The sequence below is a fragment of the Phacochoerus africanus genome, chromosome 15 (assembly GCF_016906955.1).
Source record: "Phacochoerus africanus isolate WHEZ1 chromosome 15, ROS_Pafr_v1, whole genome shotgun sequence".
Taxonomy (NCBI): domain Eukaryota; kingdom Metazoa; phylum Chordata; class Mammalia; order Artiodactyla; family Suidae; genus Phacochoerus; species Phacochoerus africanus.
Genome location: NC_062558.1, coordinates 40,434,051 through 40,451,113, shown reverse-complemented (window position 1 = coordinate 40,451,113; position 17,063 = coordinate 40,434,051). Strand labels below are relative to the sequence as shown.

Sequence of the window (17,063 nt, the reverse complement as noted above, 5' to 3'; positions counted from 1 at the left end):
CTGGTATATTGTTGGCTTCAACTGCTCCTTCAGGCTGACTTTCTTCTAACTATAATCTTCAGATAAATAAGAAGCACTGATGACTAAAAGAACTGGGAGGAAGACCTACGCCGATTCTAGTGCTGGCTTCACAACCATGTACCATGGCCTTAGGTAAGTCTGCATCTTTGTTTCCTTAAAGATAGAATGGGAGTTCCCCTTATGGCTCAGTGGTAATGAACCTGACTAGCATCCCTGAGGATATGGGTTTGATCCCTGGGCTCACTCAGTGGGTTAAGGATCCAGCATTGCTATGAGCCGTGGTGCTGGTTGCAGATGTGGCTTGGAGCTGGCATTGCTGTGGCTGTGGTGTAGGCTGGCAACTGCAGCTCCAGTTTGACTCCTGGCCTGGGAACTTCCATATGCTGTGGGTGTGGGCCTAAAAAGACAAACAAACAAACAAATAAAAAATAGAATTAAGGGAGGGATAAACTAAATTTTCTCTCCTGGCATTCCATGCATGACTCTGTGACATTTTCTGGTAAAGAATGACAGTGGGGGAGACCTCTGTGAGCCACTTGAGAGTGTGAGGTGACCTAGATTTGGGAGTCCCTGTCGTGGCTCAGTGGAAACAAATCATGACTAGTATCCGTGAGGATGCAGGTTTGATCCTTGGCCTCGCTTAAGGATCTGGCGTTGCTGTGGCTGTGGCATACGCTGGCAGCTGCAGCTCTGATTTGACCCTTAGCCTGGGAACCTCTGTATGCCACCAGTGTGGCCCTAAAAAGAAAAAAAATAAAAAGCCCTAGATTTGAATGCCATTATTGGTGGTACTGACTTGAGGTAACTGAGCAAATGTGATTCAGAGCACCTTACCATCCCTCTCTGCAAAGAAGCTGGAGTAAGATTTACTACAACCTTAATGCCTCTCCAGAATTAATGAATGGTTATGAGCAAACCTACAGTTGTGCAGGTGAAAAGAACTCTTTCGTGTTTTCAAGATCTTGGGTTAACTGAAATTTGCTTCCTAGGCAGATGTAGAATGAACAGGTATTTCTTGCCCTAATTTTAGACAAAAGGCTACCCAGAATAGGCTGTGCTTCTCTCATCCGCTTCACTTTTTGATGAGATTGTGCAGAAAGCTTTAGCCTGTGACAGTGATTCTTTCTGGCTAACACAGTAATCAAACAAGTCTTGCTGCTTCCCTAGGCAGAAACAAATCAATTTAAGAACCCACTTGGGAATTCACTGTTTCCTCTCTACAGACCAGGTTCAAGGCCAGTCTCATTCTGGCAGCTGAAATCAAACAGAAATCCTTAGAGAACCATATCATAAAGCCACAATCCCTTTTAGCTGATTAAAAAAAAATTAAAAGGACAGCCCACATACCTAGTATGGTATTTTTAAAATGATTCCTTTATTCCTTTGTTAATAAAAAATTCATTAAAACTATTGTTCATCTATTTTAAAAAATATATCAAAATGGTTCAGTTAAAGACAACCACTTGGAATTATAAATTAAGTCATTTCCTCCCCACCCCCAATTAGTGAGATTCCTAGGGTAGCACTCCAGAGACCATTCTGGCCTACATATTTCCTGGGCTATTTCTTCTGCCTGGTGAGATAAAAAGGAAGTGAAAGCAGTTTTCCTATCAGGAGAAGCTGTGGGGCAAATCTCATCTTCCTAAAGATCTTCACTCGGGCTCTGAAACCTGCTGGGTTTAGAGGTGGGCTGGCAGAGATGTTGGTCTGCTGCCCTCTGTAGGCTACACTTGGTGAGCCTGGATGGCTTAGAGGAAGCAAGGGTGAATCCTTATGGATCTGAAAAAGAAATGGAAACAAGTTAATGCTAAAGTTAGCCAAAAGTGGGGTGTAAAAAATGATTGTGTACATCAGCCTACCACTCAAAAAACCGTAGCACTGGATTTCCCTTGTGGCGCAATGGGTTAAGGATCTGATGTTGCCACAGCTGCAGCTGGCATTCAATCCCTGGCCCAGGAACTTCCATATGCCCTGGGTACAGCCATTTAAAAAAAAAAAGTGAGGAGTTCCCGTCGTAGCGCAGTGGTTAACGAATCCGACTAGAAACCATGAGGTTGCGGGTTCGGTCCCTGCCCTTGCTCAGTGGGTTAACGATCCGGCGTTGCCGTGAGCTGTGGTGTAGGTTGCAGACACGGCTCAGATCCCGTGTTGCTGTGGCTCTGGTGTAGGCCAGTGGCTACAGCTGCGATTGGACCCCTAGCCTGGGAACCTCCATATGCCACGGGAGCGGCCCAAGAAATAGCAAAAAGACAAAAAAAAAAAAAAGTGATTGTACCAGGGGGACTTCTTAGGTACTAGTAGTGTTCTGTCCCTTGATCTAGATGCTCTGTATCTTCATCAAGCTGTCCACTCATGATACATGCATGATACATGCAATTCTTAGGACTTACAGTTTACTTCAATTAAAATGGTTTTTAAAAAGTGATTTTAGGGAGTTCCTGTCGTGGCTCAGTGGTTAATGAATCCGACTAGGAACCATGAGGTTGCGAGTTCGATCCCTGGCCTTGCTCAGTGGGTTAAGGAACCGGCGTTGCCATGAGCTGTGGTGTAGGTTGCAGATGTGGCTCGAATCCCGTGTTGCTGTGGCTCTGGCGTGGGCCAGCAGCTATAACTCCAGTTCAACTCCTAGCCTGGGAACCTCCGTATGCCAAGGGTGCGTCCCTAGAAAAGGCAAAGAGACAAAAAAAAAAGGTGATTTTATAGGCACTCTCTTTCATTGCTGGTGGGAATGCAAAATAGTACAGCCACTTTGGAAAATACTGTGGCAGCTTCTTACAAAACTAAACAAACTTTTATTAAGGATCCAGCAATCTCACTCCTTGGTATTTACCCAAACATCTACACAGGGATGTTTATAGTGGCTTTATTCATAATTGCCAAAAAGTTGTGATCAATCAACATGTCCTTAGGTAGGTAAATGATATATACCATGTGAGTGAGTGTACAGGGCCACAGAGTGTGTGGGAATTCTCTGCACTTTCTGCTTGATTCTGTCATTAAACTCAAATTGCTCCAAAAAAAAAAGTCTATTTTTTTTAAGTGGCTGTACTCCTCTGGAATATATTAAAAACTATTGAATTGAAGCAATCCACAGATTCAGTGCAATCCCTATCAAATTACCCATGACATTTTTCACAGAACTAGAACAAACAATCCAAAAACTTATATGAAACCACAAAAGACCCAAAATTGCCAAAGCAATTCTGAGGAACAAAAACCAAGCAGGAGGCATAACTCTCCCAGACTTCAGGCAGTATTACAAAGCCACAGTCATCAAGACAGTGTGGTACTGGTAGCAGAACATATATACAGACCAATGGAACAGAACAGAGAACCCAGAAATAAACCCGGACACCTATGGTCAATTAATCTTTGACAAGGGAGGCAAGAACATAAAATGGGAAAAAGGCAGTCTTTTCAGCAAGTATTGCTGGGAAACCTGGACAGCTGCATGCAAATCATTGAAACTAGAACATACCCTCACACCATGCACAAAAATAAACTCAAAATGGCTGAAAGACTTAGATATAAGACGAGACACCATCAAACTCCTGGAAGAGAACATAGGCAAAACATTCTCTGACATCAACCTTATGAATATTTGTTCAAGTTGGTCTCCCAAAGCAACAGAAATAAGAACAAAAATAAACCAATCAAACTGACAAGCTTTTGCACAGCAAAGAAAACCATAAAAAAAAAAAAAAGACAACTTACAGAATGGGAGAAAATAGTTTCAAATGATACGACGTACAAGGGCTTAATCTCTAGAATATACAAGCTACTTATACAACTCAACACCAAAAAGCCAACAACCCAATTGAAAAATGGGCAAAAGACCTGAATAGACATTTTTCTAAGGAAGATGTGTAGATGGCCAACAAGCACATGAAAAAATGCTCAACATCCCTGACTATTACAGAAATGTAAATCAAAACTACCATGAGATACCACCCCACACCAGTCAGAATGGCCATCATTAATAAGTCCACAAATAGCAAATGCTGGGGGGGGAGTGTGGAGAAAAAGGAACCCTCCTGCACTGTTGGTGGGAATGTAAGCTGGTACAACCACTATGGAGAACAGTATGGAGGTACCTTAGAAATCTATACATAGAACTACCATATGACCCAGCAATCCCACTTGTGGACATATGTCTGGACAAAACTTTCCTTAAAAAAGACACATGCGCCTGCATGTTCATTGCAGCTCTATTCACAATGGCCAAGACATGGAAACAACCCAAATGTCCATCAACAGATGACTGGCTTAGGAAGATGTGGTATATATACACAATGGAATACTACTCGGCCATAAAAAAGAATGAAATAATGCCATTTGCAGCAACATGGATGGAACTAGAGACTCTCATACTGAGTGAAGTAAGTCAAAAAGGGAAAGACAAAGGGAATCTAATATAGGGCACAAATGAACCTATCCACAGAAAAGAAAATCATGGACTTGGAGAATAGACTTGTGGTTGCCAAGGGGGAAGGGGAGGGAATGTGAGGGACTGGGAGCTTGGGGTAAATAGATACAAACTATTGCCTTTGGAATGGATAAGCAATGAGATCCTGCTGTGTAGCACTGGGAACTATGTCTGTCTAGTCACTTATGATGGAGCATGATAATGTGAGAAAATAGAATGTGTACATGTATGTGTAACTGGGTCACCATGCTGTACAGTGGAAAACAAATTAATAATTAAAAAAATTTAAAAAAAAACTATTGAATTGTATGCAATCAATGAATGACCTGTATATTTGAATTATATCCCAAAGCTGCTATATTTTTTTAAGGTGGTCAGACTCATAGATTAAAAATGCTATAAAAGGAGTTCCCATTGCGGCACAGCAGAAACGAATCCAACTAGGAACCATGAGGTTGCGGGTTTGATCCCTGGCCTCGCTCTGTGGGTTAAGGATCTGGCATTGCTGTGAGCTGTGGTGTAGGCTGCAGACGCGGCTCGGATCTGGTGTTGCTGTGGCTGTGGGGCAGGCCGGCAGCTGTAGCTCCAGTTAGACCCCTAGCCTGGGAACCTCCATATGCCAAGGATGCAGCCCTAAAAAGACAAAAAAAAGAAAAAAGAAAAATGCTATAAAACCCCCCCAAAAAAAACCCGCTGTAAAGGGGAGTTCTCATCATGGCTCTGTAGTAATGAATCCAACTAGTATCCATGAGGATCTGGGTTCAATCCCTGGCCCCACTCAGTGGGTTAAGAATCTGGTGTTGCCATGAGCTGTGGTGTACATTGCAGATTTGGCTCGGAACCTGTGTTGCTGTGGCTGTGGTGTAGTCCAGCAGCTGCAGCTCCAGTTCGACCCATAGCCTGGTAACTTGCATGTGCCATGGGTGCAGCCTTAAAAAGCAAAAAAAAAAAAAGGCTTTTTAAAATACTGACACCTGCTACCATATGGATGAACCTTGTAAACATTATGCTAATTGGAGAAACCAAACACAAAAAGCTACATACTACACTATATGTCTACAATAGGCAAGTAGAAAAATTAGTTCTTGCCAGGGACTGGGGAGGGTGGGGAATGGGGAACCACTGCTAATGCGTATAGAGTTTCTTCTTGGGATGATAAAAATGCTCTGGAATTAATGGTGATTAAGTTACAACTTCATGAGTGTGCTAAAAAAACACATTAATTGTATACTTTTAAAGTATATTTAAAAGAAAAAAATATGCTTGAGGAGTTCCCTAAAAAGACAAAAAATTTTAAAAATTAAAATAATAAAATATACTTTGGAGTTCCCATCGTGGCTCGGTGGAAACAAATCTGACTAGCATTCTTGAGGATGCAGGTTCAAACCCTTGCCTTCCTCAGTGGGTTAAGGATCCAGCGTTGCCATGAGCTGTGGTGTAGGTCACAGATGTGGCTTGGATCAGGGTTGCTATGGCTGTGGCGTAGGCCGGCAGCTATTGCTCTGATTTGACCCCTAGCCGGGAAACCTCTATATGCCCCGGGTGTGGCCCTAAAAGGTAAAAATTAATTAATTAATTAATTAAAAATAAAGTATACTTGGAGTATCCATTGTAGCTTAGCAGTAACAAGCCTGACTAGTATCCATGAGGATGTGGGTTCAATTCCTGGCCTCCCTGAGTGGATTAAAGATCTGGCGTTGCTATGAGCTGTGGTGTAGGTCACAGACACAGATCGGTTACTGCGTTGCTGTAGCTATGGCGCAGGCTGGCAGCTACAGCTCCTATTTGACCTCTAGCCTGGGAACCTCCATATGCTGCATGTGCAGCCCAAAAAAAGGGGAAAAAAATTAAAGAATAAAGTATACCTTTTTTCTCTTCTTTGTAGGGCCACACCTGTGCCATATGGAGGTTCCCAGGCTAGGCGTCCAATCGGAGCTATAGCTCCTGGCCTACACCACAGCTCTGTGAACTACACCACAGCTCACAGCAACACCAGATCCTTAACCCACTCGTCAAGGCCAGGGATCGAACCCTCATCATCATGGATGCTAGTCGGGTTTGTAAACCACTGAGCCACGACAGGAACTCCAAGAATAAAGTACACTTTTATTTATTTATTTATTTATTTATTTTGTCTTTTTGTTGTTGTTGTTGTTGCTATTTCTTGGGCCGATCCCGCGGCATATGGAGGTTCCCAGGCTAGGGGTTGAATCGGAGCTGTAGCCACCGGCCTACGCCAGAGCCACAGCAACGCGGGATCTGAGCCGCGTCTGCAACCTACACCACAGCTCAGGGCAACGCCGGATCGTTAACCCACTGAGCAAGGGCAGTGATCGAACCCGCAACCTCATGGTTCCTAGTCGGATTCGTTAACCACTGCGCCACGACAGGAACTCCTAAAGTACACTTTTAAAGGGTGAACTTTATGATTTGGAAATCATATCTCAATAAAGCTGTTATTTTTTAAAAATGGGGGAAAAGGTAAGCATTCCCATTTGTGGCTCCGTGGGTTAAAAACCCGACTAATATCCATGAGGGTGCAGGTTCAATCCCTGGCCTCGCTCAGTGGGTTCAGGAAAGGTTGTTGCCATGAGCTGTGGTGTAGGCTGGCAGCTGCAGCTCAGATTCGACCCCTAGCCTGGGAACTTCCATATGCTACAGGTGCAGCCCTAAAAAAATAAAAATGGAGGAAAAGGCAATGGCAGATTTTGGAACATCGTCTTAAATAACTAGGTGCCTAGAATTGGAAAATCATAGTCTTTTGAACAATAAAGCTTAATGCACTTAAAAAATTAATTTTAATTAAGAATGAACATACATTAAGAAGCCTAGAACCTTCTTTCCTTTGTCCGTGCTCTCAGTTGAGTGGGAACTGGAATCTAATATCTGAGAAGGCATTTTTACCTTCAGCAGCAGAATTCAAGGGAAAGTTTCAGTTTCCATCTCAGGAACATCAGGCTGTGGTCAGTGTGGGTCTATTAAAGGCAGCAACTCTCCACAACGTGAATCCAATTTCAGAGACGCCAAGTTATCCGACCGTGTGGGACCAATGTTCAGTATTGCAATGGGCAGCTTTTTCTCCCGGGCTGTGAGGATAAACTTGTAACCGGAGTACACCTGTTGCAGGAGAGGACAGGGGGCAGTTCTCTGGATGCGGGAAGAGATAAACCAAATAGGGAGCCTCTCCATGGCCCCCTAGCCCCCAAAAGGGGGCAGTTACCACCCCGACATCAAGTCAGTTACCTGCAAGGATGACCCCACCACCAGGAGAGAGTCAGCTTCTTTTACACGCTTGTGCACAAAATCCACTGTGTTAGGGTTCACTGTGTCCCCGAAGAAGACAACATCTGGTTTCAGGGGGCCTCCACATCGAGAGCAGGACGGGACCTGGAAGCTCTGTACCTGCTCCTCGGTGAGAAAGACATCACCGTCCGGAGCCAGGCCGTGGGCCTCAGCGCTCCAAGTGGGGTTCAGGACTTCAAACCGCTCCTGCAGCACCCTGCGGGGAGTCTGCTCGCCACAGTCCAAGCAGAGGACCCTGAAACCCAAGAAGAGGCCAGCTGAAGAGCCTGCCCCGGGGAGGCACAAAGCTGCCCAAGATGGCTCATCCCCAACCACTTCAAGCTCCTGCAGCACTACTTTCTTTTCCTGATACCCACCATTTTTCCCACTTTAGGATTACCTTCTCATGACCCCTTTAGCTACCACCTTCCTTCCACTGCCAGCCTTCCAGAACAACAGGCATCTGTTTCCTTACTACACATTTGCTGCTTAAATCTTTTGCTGGCTCACTTTTTTTTTTTCTTTTTTCTTCCCCATAGTCACACCCAGGGCATATGTCAGTTCCCCAGCCAGGGACTGAAACCAAGCCACAGCTGCAGTAATGCTGGATCCTTTAACCCACTGTGCCAGGCCAGGGATCAAACCTGGATCCTGGCACTGCAGAGACGCTGCTGATACTGTGCCACAACAAGAACACCAATTTTTTTTTTTTTTAATTAAAGACTTCCCATGAAATGAAAAGAAGTCTTCCATTTGATTGAAAATATTCAAGAGGGAGTTCCTGCTGTGGTGCAGTGGGTTAAGGATCCAGCATTGCCGCAGCTGTGGCTCAGATTCAGTCCCTAGCCCAGGAACTTCCACATGCTATGGGTATAGTGAAAAAAATAAAATATTTAAGAGACAGGGAGAGAAAGGATAGAGTGGACATGATAAAATCTTTTTCTTCTTTTTAGGGCCCCACTCGATGTGGTTCCCAGGCTAGGGGTTGAATTAGAGCTGCAGCTGCTGGCCTACACCACAGCCACAGCAATGCCAGATCCAAGCCAAGTCTGCGACCTACGCTGTAGCTCACAACAACGCTGGATCCTTAACCCACTGAGCGAGGCCTGGGATTGAACCTGCATCCTCATGGATACTAGTCAGGTTCATTTCTGCTGAGCCACAACGGGAACTCCTTTAAAAAATTTTTTTAATGGACCCATAGCCATCCTTGGCTCTCTTGTTCCCTGATATCATCTTCGTCTGAGTCCTTCCAGCTGACCTCTAAGCTACTCTAATCCTGTCTAGACTACCTCAAATGCTATTTTTATCATATTGCTTTCTTGCTCAGAAACCACTAACAGTCCCCTTTGGTCTATCACAACAGACCCAAATTGCACTGCATGATTTTCAAATGCATCCAGGATTTGGGTTTAGCCTTTCCAGACAACCTGATTATTAGTCTTCAAGGAGGCCAGGCAGGCTCTACAAGTTCCCTTCATTTTTGTTTGTTTGTTTGGTTGGTTGGTTTTTTTTTTTTTTTTTTTGGTCTTTTTCTTTTTAGGGCTACACCTGTGGCATATGGAAGTTACCAGGCTAGAGGTTGAATCAGAGCTACAGCCGCCAGCCTATACCACAGCCACAGCAACACCAGATCCAAGTCGAGTCTGTGACCTACACCACAGCTCATGGCAATGCCAGATCCTTAACCCACTGAACGAGGCCAGGGATCAAACACTCATCCTCATGGATACTAGTCAGGTTCGCTACCACTGAGCCACAATGGGAACTCCAAGTTCTCTTCCTTTGGAAAGCCCTCTTTCTCCTCCTTTGCCTAGTCAAACCTGAGCTATTCTCAAGCCCCACCTTACTCATAAAAGTGTTCCTGATGACTGCAATTTTTATTCTGTGTCTCTGAACCTGTAAGATATGTCTATCAAGGAGCGCACAATTTAACAATCACATGTGGAGTTGTTTGTTGTTAGACATATTATTTTGGGGTCCCCGAGCAAAGAGATTACAAATTCTCATATGTAAGGCAGACCACGCTTTATATTTTGGTTTTAACCCCTCCACACCAGCAAGGAGCACACCAGAACATGCCGCATGTTGCAGGCACACAATAAATATTTTACGATTGGCAGACTGATTTCAGTCCTCAGAGGAAGACCTCTGGGACTTAAGGATAAGGAAATAGTCTCCAATTAGCTATAGGTTATTGCCAGGGAAGGCTACACGTGCTCGTTTTATCAATATTTATTGCGTTCTGGCTATATGTATTTTTATTGGTCCAGGTTATCCTGGGTTCAGGCACCGGAGACCCAACAGTGTGTAGCGCATGCTGTTGGTGCTCTGCTCACAGTTCCCTCGGGTCGCTCACAGGACACCTGCACACAATTCTCTGTCTCTCCTGTCTTGGGAATTCTCTGGCCATGGAAGCCTTCTCTGGAGGAGCAGTGTTAGGGAGTTAATCCCCCCAGAGTTACCCTCGACCAACGAAGGATGGGAGATGGTGGATAAGTGCCCAGGCTCCCTTGATGCTGCGAGACAATTCTGAAGCAGCTCTAGACTGTCAGAGAGATAGGCAGGATTGAGCCCCAGCTACCCAAAGCAGTAACCCATTCATAATGTGACGTTTCCCTGGCTTTCCTACTTTCCCTGTTTCACTTCCTGCTCCCTCACTGAGTTTGCTGGGATCCATTCCAAAGTAAACAACTTCCCCCCAAATCACTTCCTGATGGTCTAACGAAGACAACAGTTATGAGGATGGCTAATGTCCCTGTTCTGACGGAGCACACCTGTCTGCATTCCCACTGTTTAGGCTTTCCTGTACCTGTGCATGCATCCGTGGAGTTCTGTCAGGCGCTGACTCCCCGCCTTGGTGTGCAAGGCATCCACATTTTGGGTCACCAACCAGTACAGCTTTCCCAGTCTCTCCCAGTTGCTCAAAGCCCAGTGTGCAGGATTAGGCTGGTGGGAGGAGAACTGAGGCCAGCCTACAAAGTTTCTTGCCCAGTACCGTTGGCGGATTGGAGCGCTCCGTACAAAATCCCCATGCTGGATGGGCCTCCGGTCTGTGCGGGCATAAAGTCCCACCTTTTCTGACCTGTAGTCTGGAATCCCTGACTCAGTGGAGATTCCTGCTCCAGTCATCACTAGCAGTCTCTTGGAAAGGGTGATAAAGCGCTGGAACTCTTTGACCTTCTCAGGGTCCAAAGGAGGACTTGATGGCACAAACAATTCAGTGGATCCACGTGAGCACTGCCGGCTGAGCTTTGCCATCCAGCGGCCTTTTGCTGTCCTAAAAATTAAGCCAAAGCTCATTCTCATTCTAGAGAGAAAAAAAGTCACATGAGAGACCCAGTTTTAAAAACAAAGGTAAACTGGGAGTTCCTGCTCTGGTGCAATGGGATCTGCAGCATCTCTGCAGCGCCAAGGACTCAGGTTTGATCCCTGGCCTGGCACACTGTGTTGAGGATCTGTCATTACCACAGCTGCATAGGTCACAACTACATCTTTTTTTTTTTTAATTACTCAAATGAATTTATCACATCTGTAATCACAACTACATCTTGGATCTGATCCCTGGCTCCAGAACTCCAGATGCCACCGGGTGGCCAAAAAAAAAGCAACAAGGTAATCAAGGGAAGGGGGGCAGGGCAAATGGGATAGAGGATTAAGAGGTACAAATTACTATGTATAAAATAAATAAGCTACAAGGATATATAGTACAACACAGGGAATACAGCCAATGTTTTATAATAATAACAAATGGACTATAACCCTAAAAATTGTGAATCACTATGTTGTACCCCCAAAACTTATATATCAGCTATATCTAAATTTTTTTTTAAATTTTTTTAAAATACCAGTGATAGGAGTTCCTGTCGTGGTGCAGTGGTTAATGAATCCGACTAGGAAACGTGAGGTTGCAGGTTCGATCCCTGGCCTTGCTCAGTGGGTTAAGAATCCGGTGTTGCCGTGAGCTGTGGTGTAGGTCACAGACGCGGCTCGGATCCCGAGTTGCTGTAGCCCTGGCATAGGCTGGTGGCTACAGCTCCGATTCGACCCCTAGCCTGGGAACCTCTGTGTGCCACACGAGTGGCCCTAGAGAAGGCAAAAAGACACACAGAAAAATAAAATAAAAAATGAAAAAACAGTGACAGTCAGAACGAATCTAACTAGGAGCCAGGAGGTTGCAGTTTCGATACCTGGCCTTGATCAGTGGGTTGAGGGTCCGGCATTGCCATGAGGTGTGGTGTAGGTCACAACATGGCTCGGATACTGCATTGCTGTGGCTGTGGTGTAGGCCGGCAGCTGTAGCTCTGATCAGACCCCTAGCCTGGGAACCTCTATATGCTGCGGGTGTGGCCCTAAAAAGCAAAAAAAATTTTTTTTTAAATAATAAATAAAATAATAAAAAAAACACTGACAGCTGGATAAACAAAATGTAGTCTATCCATAAAATGGAATATTATTCAACTATAAAAATTAATGAGGAGTTCCCTCTGTGGTTTAGTGGGTAAAGAACTTGACTAGCAGAAGTTCCCGTTGTGGCACAATGGAAACAAATCCAACTAGTATCCGTGCGCATGCAGGTCCGATCCCTGGCCTTGCTCAGTGGGTTAAAGATCTGGCATTGCCGTGAGCTGTGGTGTAGTGGCCAAAGCAATGTGTTAGATGATACCATTTGTCAATCAGCAAAGTCTATGGGAAAATCTACAGGATGGACAAATCAGTTTCTTCAACAAATAAATTGCAAAAGAAGTTCCCTGGTGGTTCAGTGGGTTAAGGATCCCACATTGTCACTGCAGCAGCTGCAGGGGTTGCTGCTGTGGCACAGGTTTGATCCCTGGCCCAGGAACTTCCATATGCCACAGATACAGCCAAATATTTTTTTTTAAATAAAAAAACTGCAAGAGATGGAGATAAAGAGATATAAAAGAAGATCAAAAGAGATTTAAAGACATACCAATTATGGGTCCTATTTGGATCCTGATTCAAATAAACTTCAAAAATATAATATTTGGGAGTTCCCGTCATGGATCAGCGGCAACGAACCGACTAGAACCCATGAGGACATACTGATAGTGAATTAATCAATGACTTCAGTATCTTACAGGATGACCCCAAAATAAACAAGAATATCTTTCATTGTAAAAGTACAGCCCCTTCCCCACCCCTGCCACACCCCCAGAGTGTATTCGTAATCCAAATCTTTGGTAAAATGTGTAAGGGTGTGAGCTAGCTCAGGATCTAATAACTCAAGAATGTACTGAACACTAGGGCTCCAGGCTGAGAGGAAAAACTGACTTTTGCCATGGATGTGCTGGTAAACTGAGTTCCATCTACCCTCCCCATCAAAAACAGATAAAAGAAAATAATCCCATCATGGCCATTTTCAGGCTACCAATTTGGCTAGTAAATTCCCAAATATTGGAGTTCCTGTTGTGGCTTAGCAGAAATAAATCTGACTAGCATCCATGAGGACACAGGTTCAATCCCTGGCCTCGCTCAGTGGGTTAAGGATCCCGCAAGGCGGTGAGCTGTGGTGTAGGTCGCAGACGTGGCTTGGATCTGGCATTACTGTGACTGTGGCACAGGCCAGCAGCTACAGCTCTGATTCATCCCTGGCCTAGGAACTTCCATATGCTGCTGGTGTAGACCTAAAATTAAAAAAAAAAAAAAAAAATCCCAAATATTTCACAACTGGCCCTCACTGATACAAACCTATTTCAATTCACCTTCCTGGGTCCTATGAAGTCCAACCTGAAACAACAAACTTACCTCTTTATATCTTTTTTTTTTTTTGTCCCTGCCTATAGCATGTGGAAGTTTCCTGGCCAGGGATCAAACCCATGCCACAGAATCCACCCAAGCCGCTGCAGTGCCAATGCTGAATCCTTAACCCACTGAGCCACAAGAGAACTCTTACATTTTTATTATCTTTTTAGTAATTTCTTCTGGTCAAGAATTTCTTTCTCTTTTTTGCTTTTTAGGGCTGCACCCATGGCATATGGAGGTTCCAAGGCTAGGGGTCAAATCAGAGCTACAGCTGCTGGCCTACGCCACAGCCACAGCAACGCAGGATCTGAGCCTTGTCTGCGACCTACAACACAGCTCATGGCAACACCAGATCCTTAACCCACTGGTTGAGGCCAGGGATCGAACCTGTAACCTCATGGCTCCTAGTTGGACTTGTTTCCACTGTGCCACAATGGGAACTCCAAGAATTTCTAATACTTACAAAATAAAACTTTGTCCCCCATACTAGATCATTTCACGACACTCAAGCCAATTTTATCTTCCTACTCTCTTAAGAACCTACAGCCAGAGCTCGTCTATGCAGTAGCCATCAGATGGAAATTAACTATGGCTGGCAAATCTGCCAAGGCTTTCTGCATCCAAGGGAAACTGTATATCTTGGTTTCCTAAAGAAAAAGAGGGGGGGTCTCTAAAAAATAAAGTCTACTTTAAAAAAGAGGAAGGTCAGAGTTCCCACCATGGTGCCATGGGTTAAGAATCCAACTGCAGTGACTTGGATCACTGCAGAGGTGTTGGTTCGATTGCCAGCCCAGTGCAGTGGGTTAAAGGATCCAGCATTGCTGCAGCTGTGCATGGATCACAGCTGTGGCTGGGACTCAGTCCCTGGCCTGGGAACTTCCATATGCCTTGAGTGTGGCCATAACATTTTCTAAAAATTAAAAATAAATAAAAAATAGGAGAAAGGTAAAGTAAAAAACTGATAAAACAGGAATTCCTATTGTGGCTCATCAGTAACGAATCTGACTAGTATTCATGAGGATGGAGGTTCGATCCCTGGCCTTGCTTAGTGGGTTAAGTATATGGCATTGCTGTGGCTGTGGCATAGACCTGACAGCTACAGCTCCAATTCGACCCCTAGCCTGGGAACATCCATATGCCGCACGTGTGGCCCTAAAAAGCAAAAAAAAATTGATAAAGCACAATTCTAGCATAACATTAGGCCTATTCTGTCTCTCCCAGTAACACCTGGCTGGTCAGCAATGAATCTTATAAACTTCAAAAGGTTAATGGCCTACCCCAGTATCTTTTAAGACCGTTAATAGCTCAGTGTTAATCCACTTGTGACATCTAAAGATGCCTCTATCAGAGGAATACATTTATATTTTTAGTTAATAACACCCCTTGGGGGAACTGTGTGTCCCATAAACCTACTTCCCATTTTATTTTATTTTTTTATTTTTTTGTCTTTTTGTCCTTTTAGGACCGCACCTGCAGCATATGGAGCTTCCCAGGCTAGGGGTCTAATCAGAGCTACGGCCACCGGCCTACACCACAGCCACAGCAACGCCAGATCCGAGCCGCGTCTGCAACCTACACCACAGCTCACGGCAACACCGGATCCTTAACCCACTAAGCTAGGCCAAGGATCAAACCCACAACCTCATGGTTCATAGTCGGATTCGTTAACCACTGAGCCACGATGGGAACTCCTGCTTTGCCTTTTTGTCTTTCTTTCTTTCTTTTTTTCTTTTTCTTTTTGCCATGCCTGCAGCATGTGGAAGTTCCTGCACCACAGCAGCAACCTGAGCCACTGCAGTGACAAGGCTGGATCCTTAACCCGCTGTGCCACAAGGGAATATCTACTCCAGCTTTTCTAGTTGTGAAAACAAGGCTTTGACATATTGCATGGTCAAATGCAGAAATTCTCTAGTGACGTGTACCCCATATGTAAACATTATTTCATGCTGAGCTTTCCAAACCTGGGATCAGGACTCTGATTTCTCCTTGACACACCACAGCAACACGTGAACAGCTAGACAAATACATAATCTGGGTTCCTGAGACCAAAGGACTTGGGAAACCCCTTTGAAAACGCTCTGTTGGAACAGCTGCTGTCTCCCAGTTCCCACCAAAGGGCAAAGAAGAGAAATGGTATCCCTTACGAGAAATCCACAATTTTTAGAAACCTGCAGTCTGAACAGAACACACTTACCTTTCACAGTTTAAGGGACACTCCACACCCGGCAGTGGGACTGACTGACTATATTTGCATTTTGGGAAATGTAGTGCATGAAGCTGAAATGATGCAAAAAAAAACTACAAGTCCCACAATCCTATGGGCTTCCCATTTGAGGGCCCCAGATTGTCCCATAGCGCCTCTGTCGGCCCATTATGGTCAGACGTTTCCAACCTTCGTTTGCAAAGTGTGCTTTTCCAAAAAGCCAACAAGCCTATCATCTGTTTGAGAAGTGGTTAAGAGCTTGGATGCTACTGTCCTGAGTGCAATGTAGTACATCCAAATAGCAATAACTTAGGAATTCATTCTCTCTTAAGCTAGAAGCTTTAATACTGGATCTAGATTTTTTTTTTTTCTTTTCAGGGCCACTGGGAAGTCATCCATGGAGGATGAAGTTACCCAAAACAGCTGGTGAATCACAATTTCCCTTGATAGATTCTGACAGAGTGTAATGAGCCACCAATCAAGACTTTCTTGGAGTTTCCATGGCTCAGCAGTTAACAAACCTGGCCAGCATCCGTGTGTGAGGACACAGGTTTGATCCCTGTCCTCGTTCTGAGGGCTAGGGATCCAGTGTTGCCGTGAGCTGTGGTGTAGGTCGCAGATGCAGCTCGGATCCCATGTTGCTGGGGCTGTGATATAGGCCGGTGGTTACAGCTCCGACTGGACCCCTAGCCTGGGAACCTCCATATGCCTGTGGGTTTAGCCCTAAAAAGACAGAAAGCCCAAAACAAAACAAAACAAAACAAAACAAAAAAAACACATTCTCAAGGGCTAAGAAATTCTTTGGATGATCCTAGTTTTTTTATTTCTCATGACTCGACCACACCACAAATTAGTGACAAAGTTCTTGATTGGATCAAAGTAAATTACTTTAAATTAATCGGATTGCTAGTATTTCCCCACCACCACCCTGGCAGTTATGGATGTGAAAAAAAAATTAATTACCCATCAGCATCAAACAGACCTTTTATGTCATGTTTTTTTCCTTTCTAGTCCCACACCTGTGGCATAAGGAAGTTCCTGGGCTAGGGCTTGAATTGGAGCTGCAGCTGCCAGCCTAGACCACAGCTTGTGACAATGCCGGATCCTTAATCCATTGAGCAAGGCCAGGGATCAAACCTGCATCCTCATGGATACTAGTCAGGTTCTTAACCTGATGAACCACAATGGAAACTCCTTATGTCATTTTTTTACATCTAGTCAATGACTACATAAATGGTCATTAAGCAATACTTTGAATGTTTCATGTTTAAAATTTTCATAATAAAATGCTGGAGGAAATGTCATTTTCTTGGAGACTACTATTTGCATCTTATTTAGTAGCAAAAAACAAGTCTTTTGGAGAATATA

At 44.4% G+C, this 17,063-nt stretch overlaps 1 protein-coding gene across 3 annotated transcripts; it reads right to left on the bottom strand.

Moving 5' to 3' along the window:
- Window positions 1–1,372: 1,372 nt before the first annotated feature.
- Window positions 1,373–15,739, bottom strand: SIRT4 (sirtuin 4). 3 transcript variants are annotated; one of them, XR_007132172.1, is made up of 5 exons: window positions 15,687–15,739; window positions 10,542–11,039; window positions 7,691–7,985; window positions 7,352–7,564; window positions 1,373–1,800 (listed from the first exon to the last, which is right to left on the bottom strand). XR_007132172.1 is itself a non-coding variant. In XM_047760287.1 (4 exons), exons 2-4 carry the CDS (start codon window positions 11,036–11,038, stop codon window positions 7,412–7,414), a joined length of 945 nt encoding a protein of 314 aa, XP_047616243.1. In that variant the 5' UTR covers window position 11,039; window positions 15,687–15,729; the 3' UTR covers window positions 7,234–7,411. The 3 variants fall into 3 exon arrangements, 1 of the variants encoding a protein (XP_047616243.1); XR_007132171.1 differs by having other exon boundaries at window positions 7,266–7,564; window positions 15,687–15,729; XM_047760287.1 differs by lacking the exon at window positions 1,373–1,800 and having other exon boundaries at window positions 7,234–7,564; window positions 15,687–15,729.
- Between the last annotated feature and the right edge of the window lie 1,324 nt (window positions 15,740–17,063).

Excerpts from the sequence above, each read along its gene's own strand:
- SIRT4 (XM_047760287.1), bottom strand. The coding sequence starts at position 11,038 with ATGAGAATGAGCTTTGGCTTAATTTTTAGGACAGCAAAAGGCCGCTGG. Across the intron at positions 7,986-10,541 it reads CTCCACGGATGCATGCACAG|GGTCCTCTGCTTGGACTGTG; the intron begins GTACAGGAAAGC and ends CTTGGGTTTCAG. Across the intron at positions 7,565-7,690 it reads TGGTGGGGTCATCCTTGCAG|GTGTACTCCGGTTACAAGTT; the intron begins GTAACTGACTTG and ends CTCCTGCAACAG.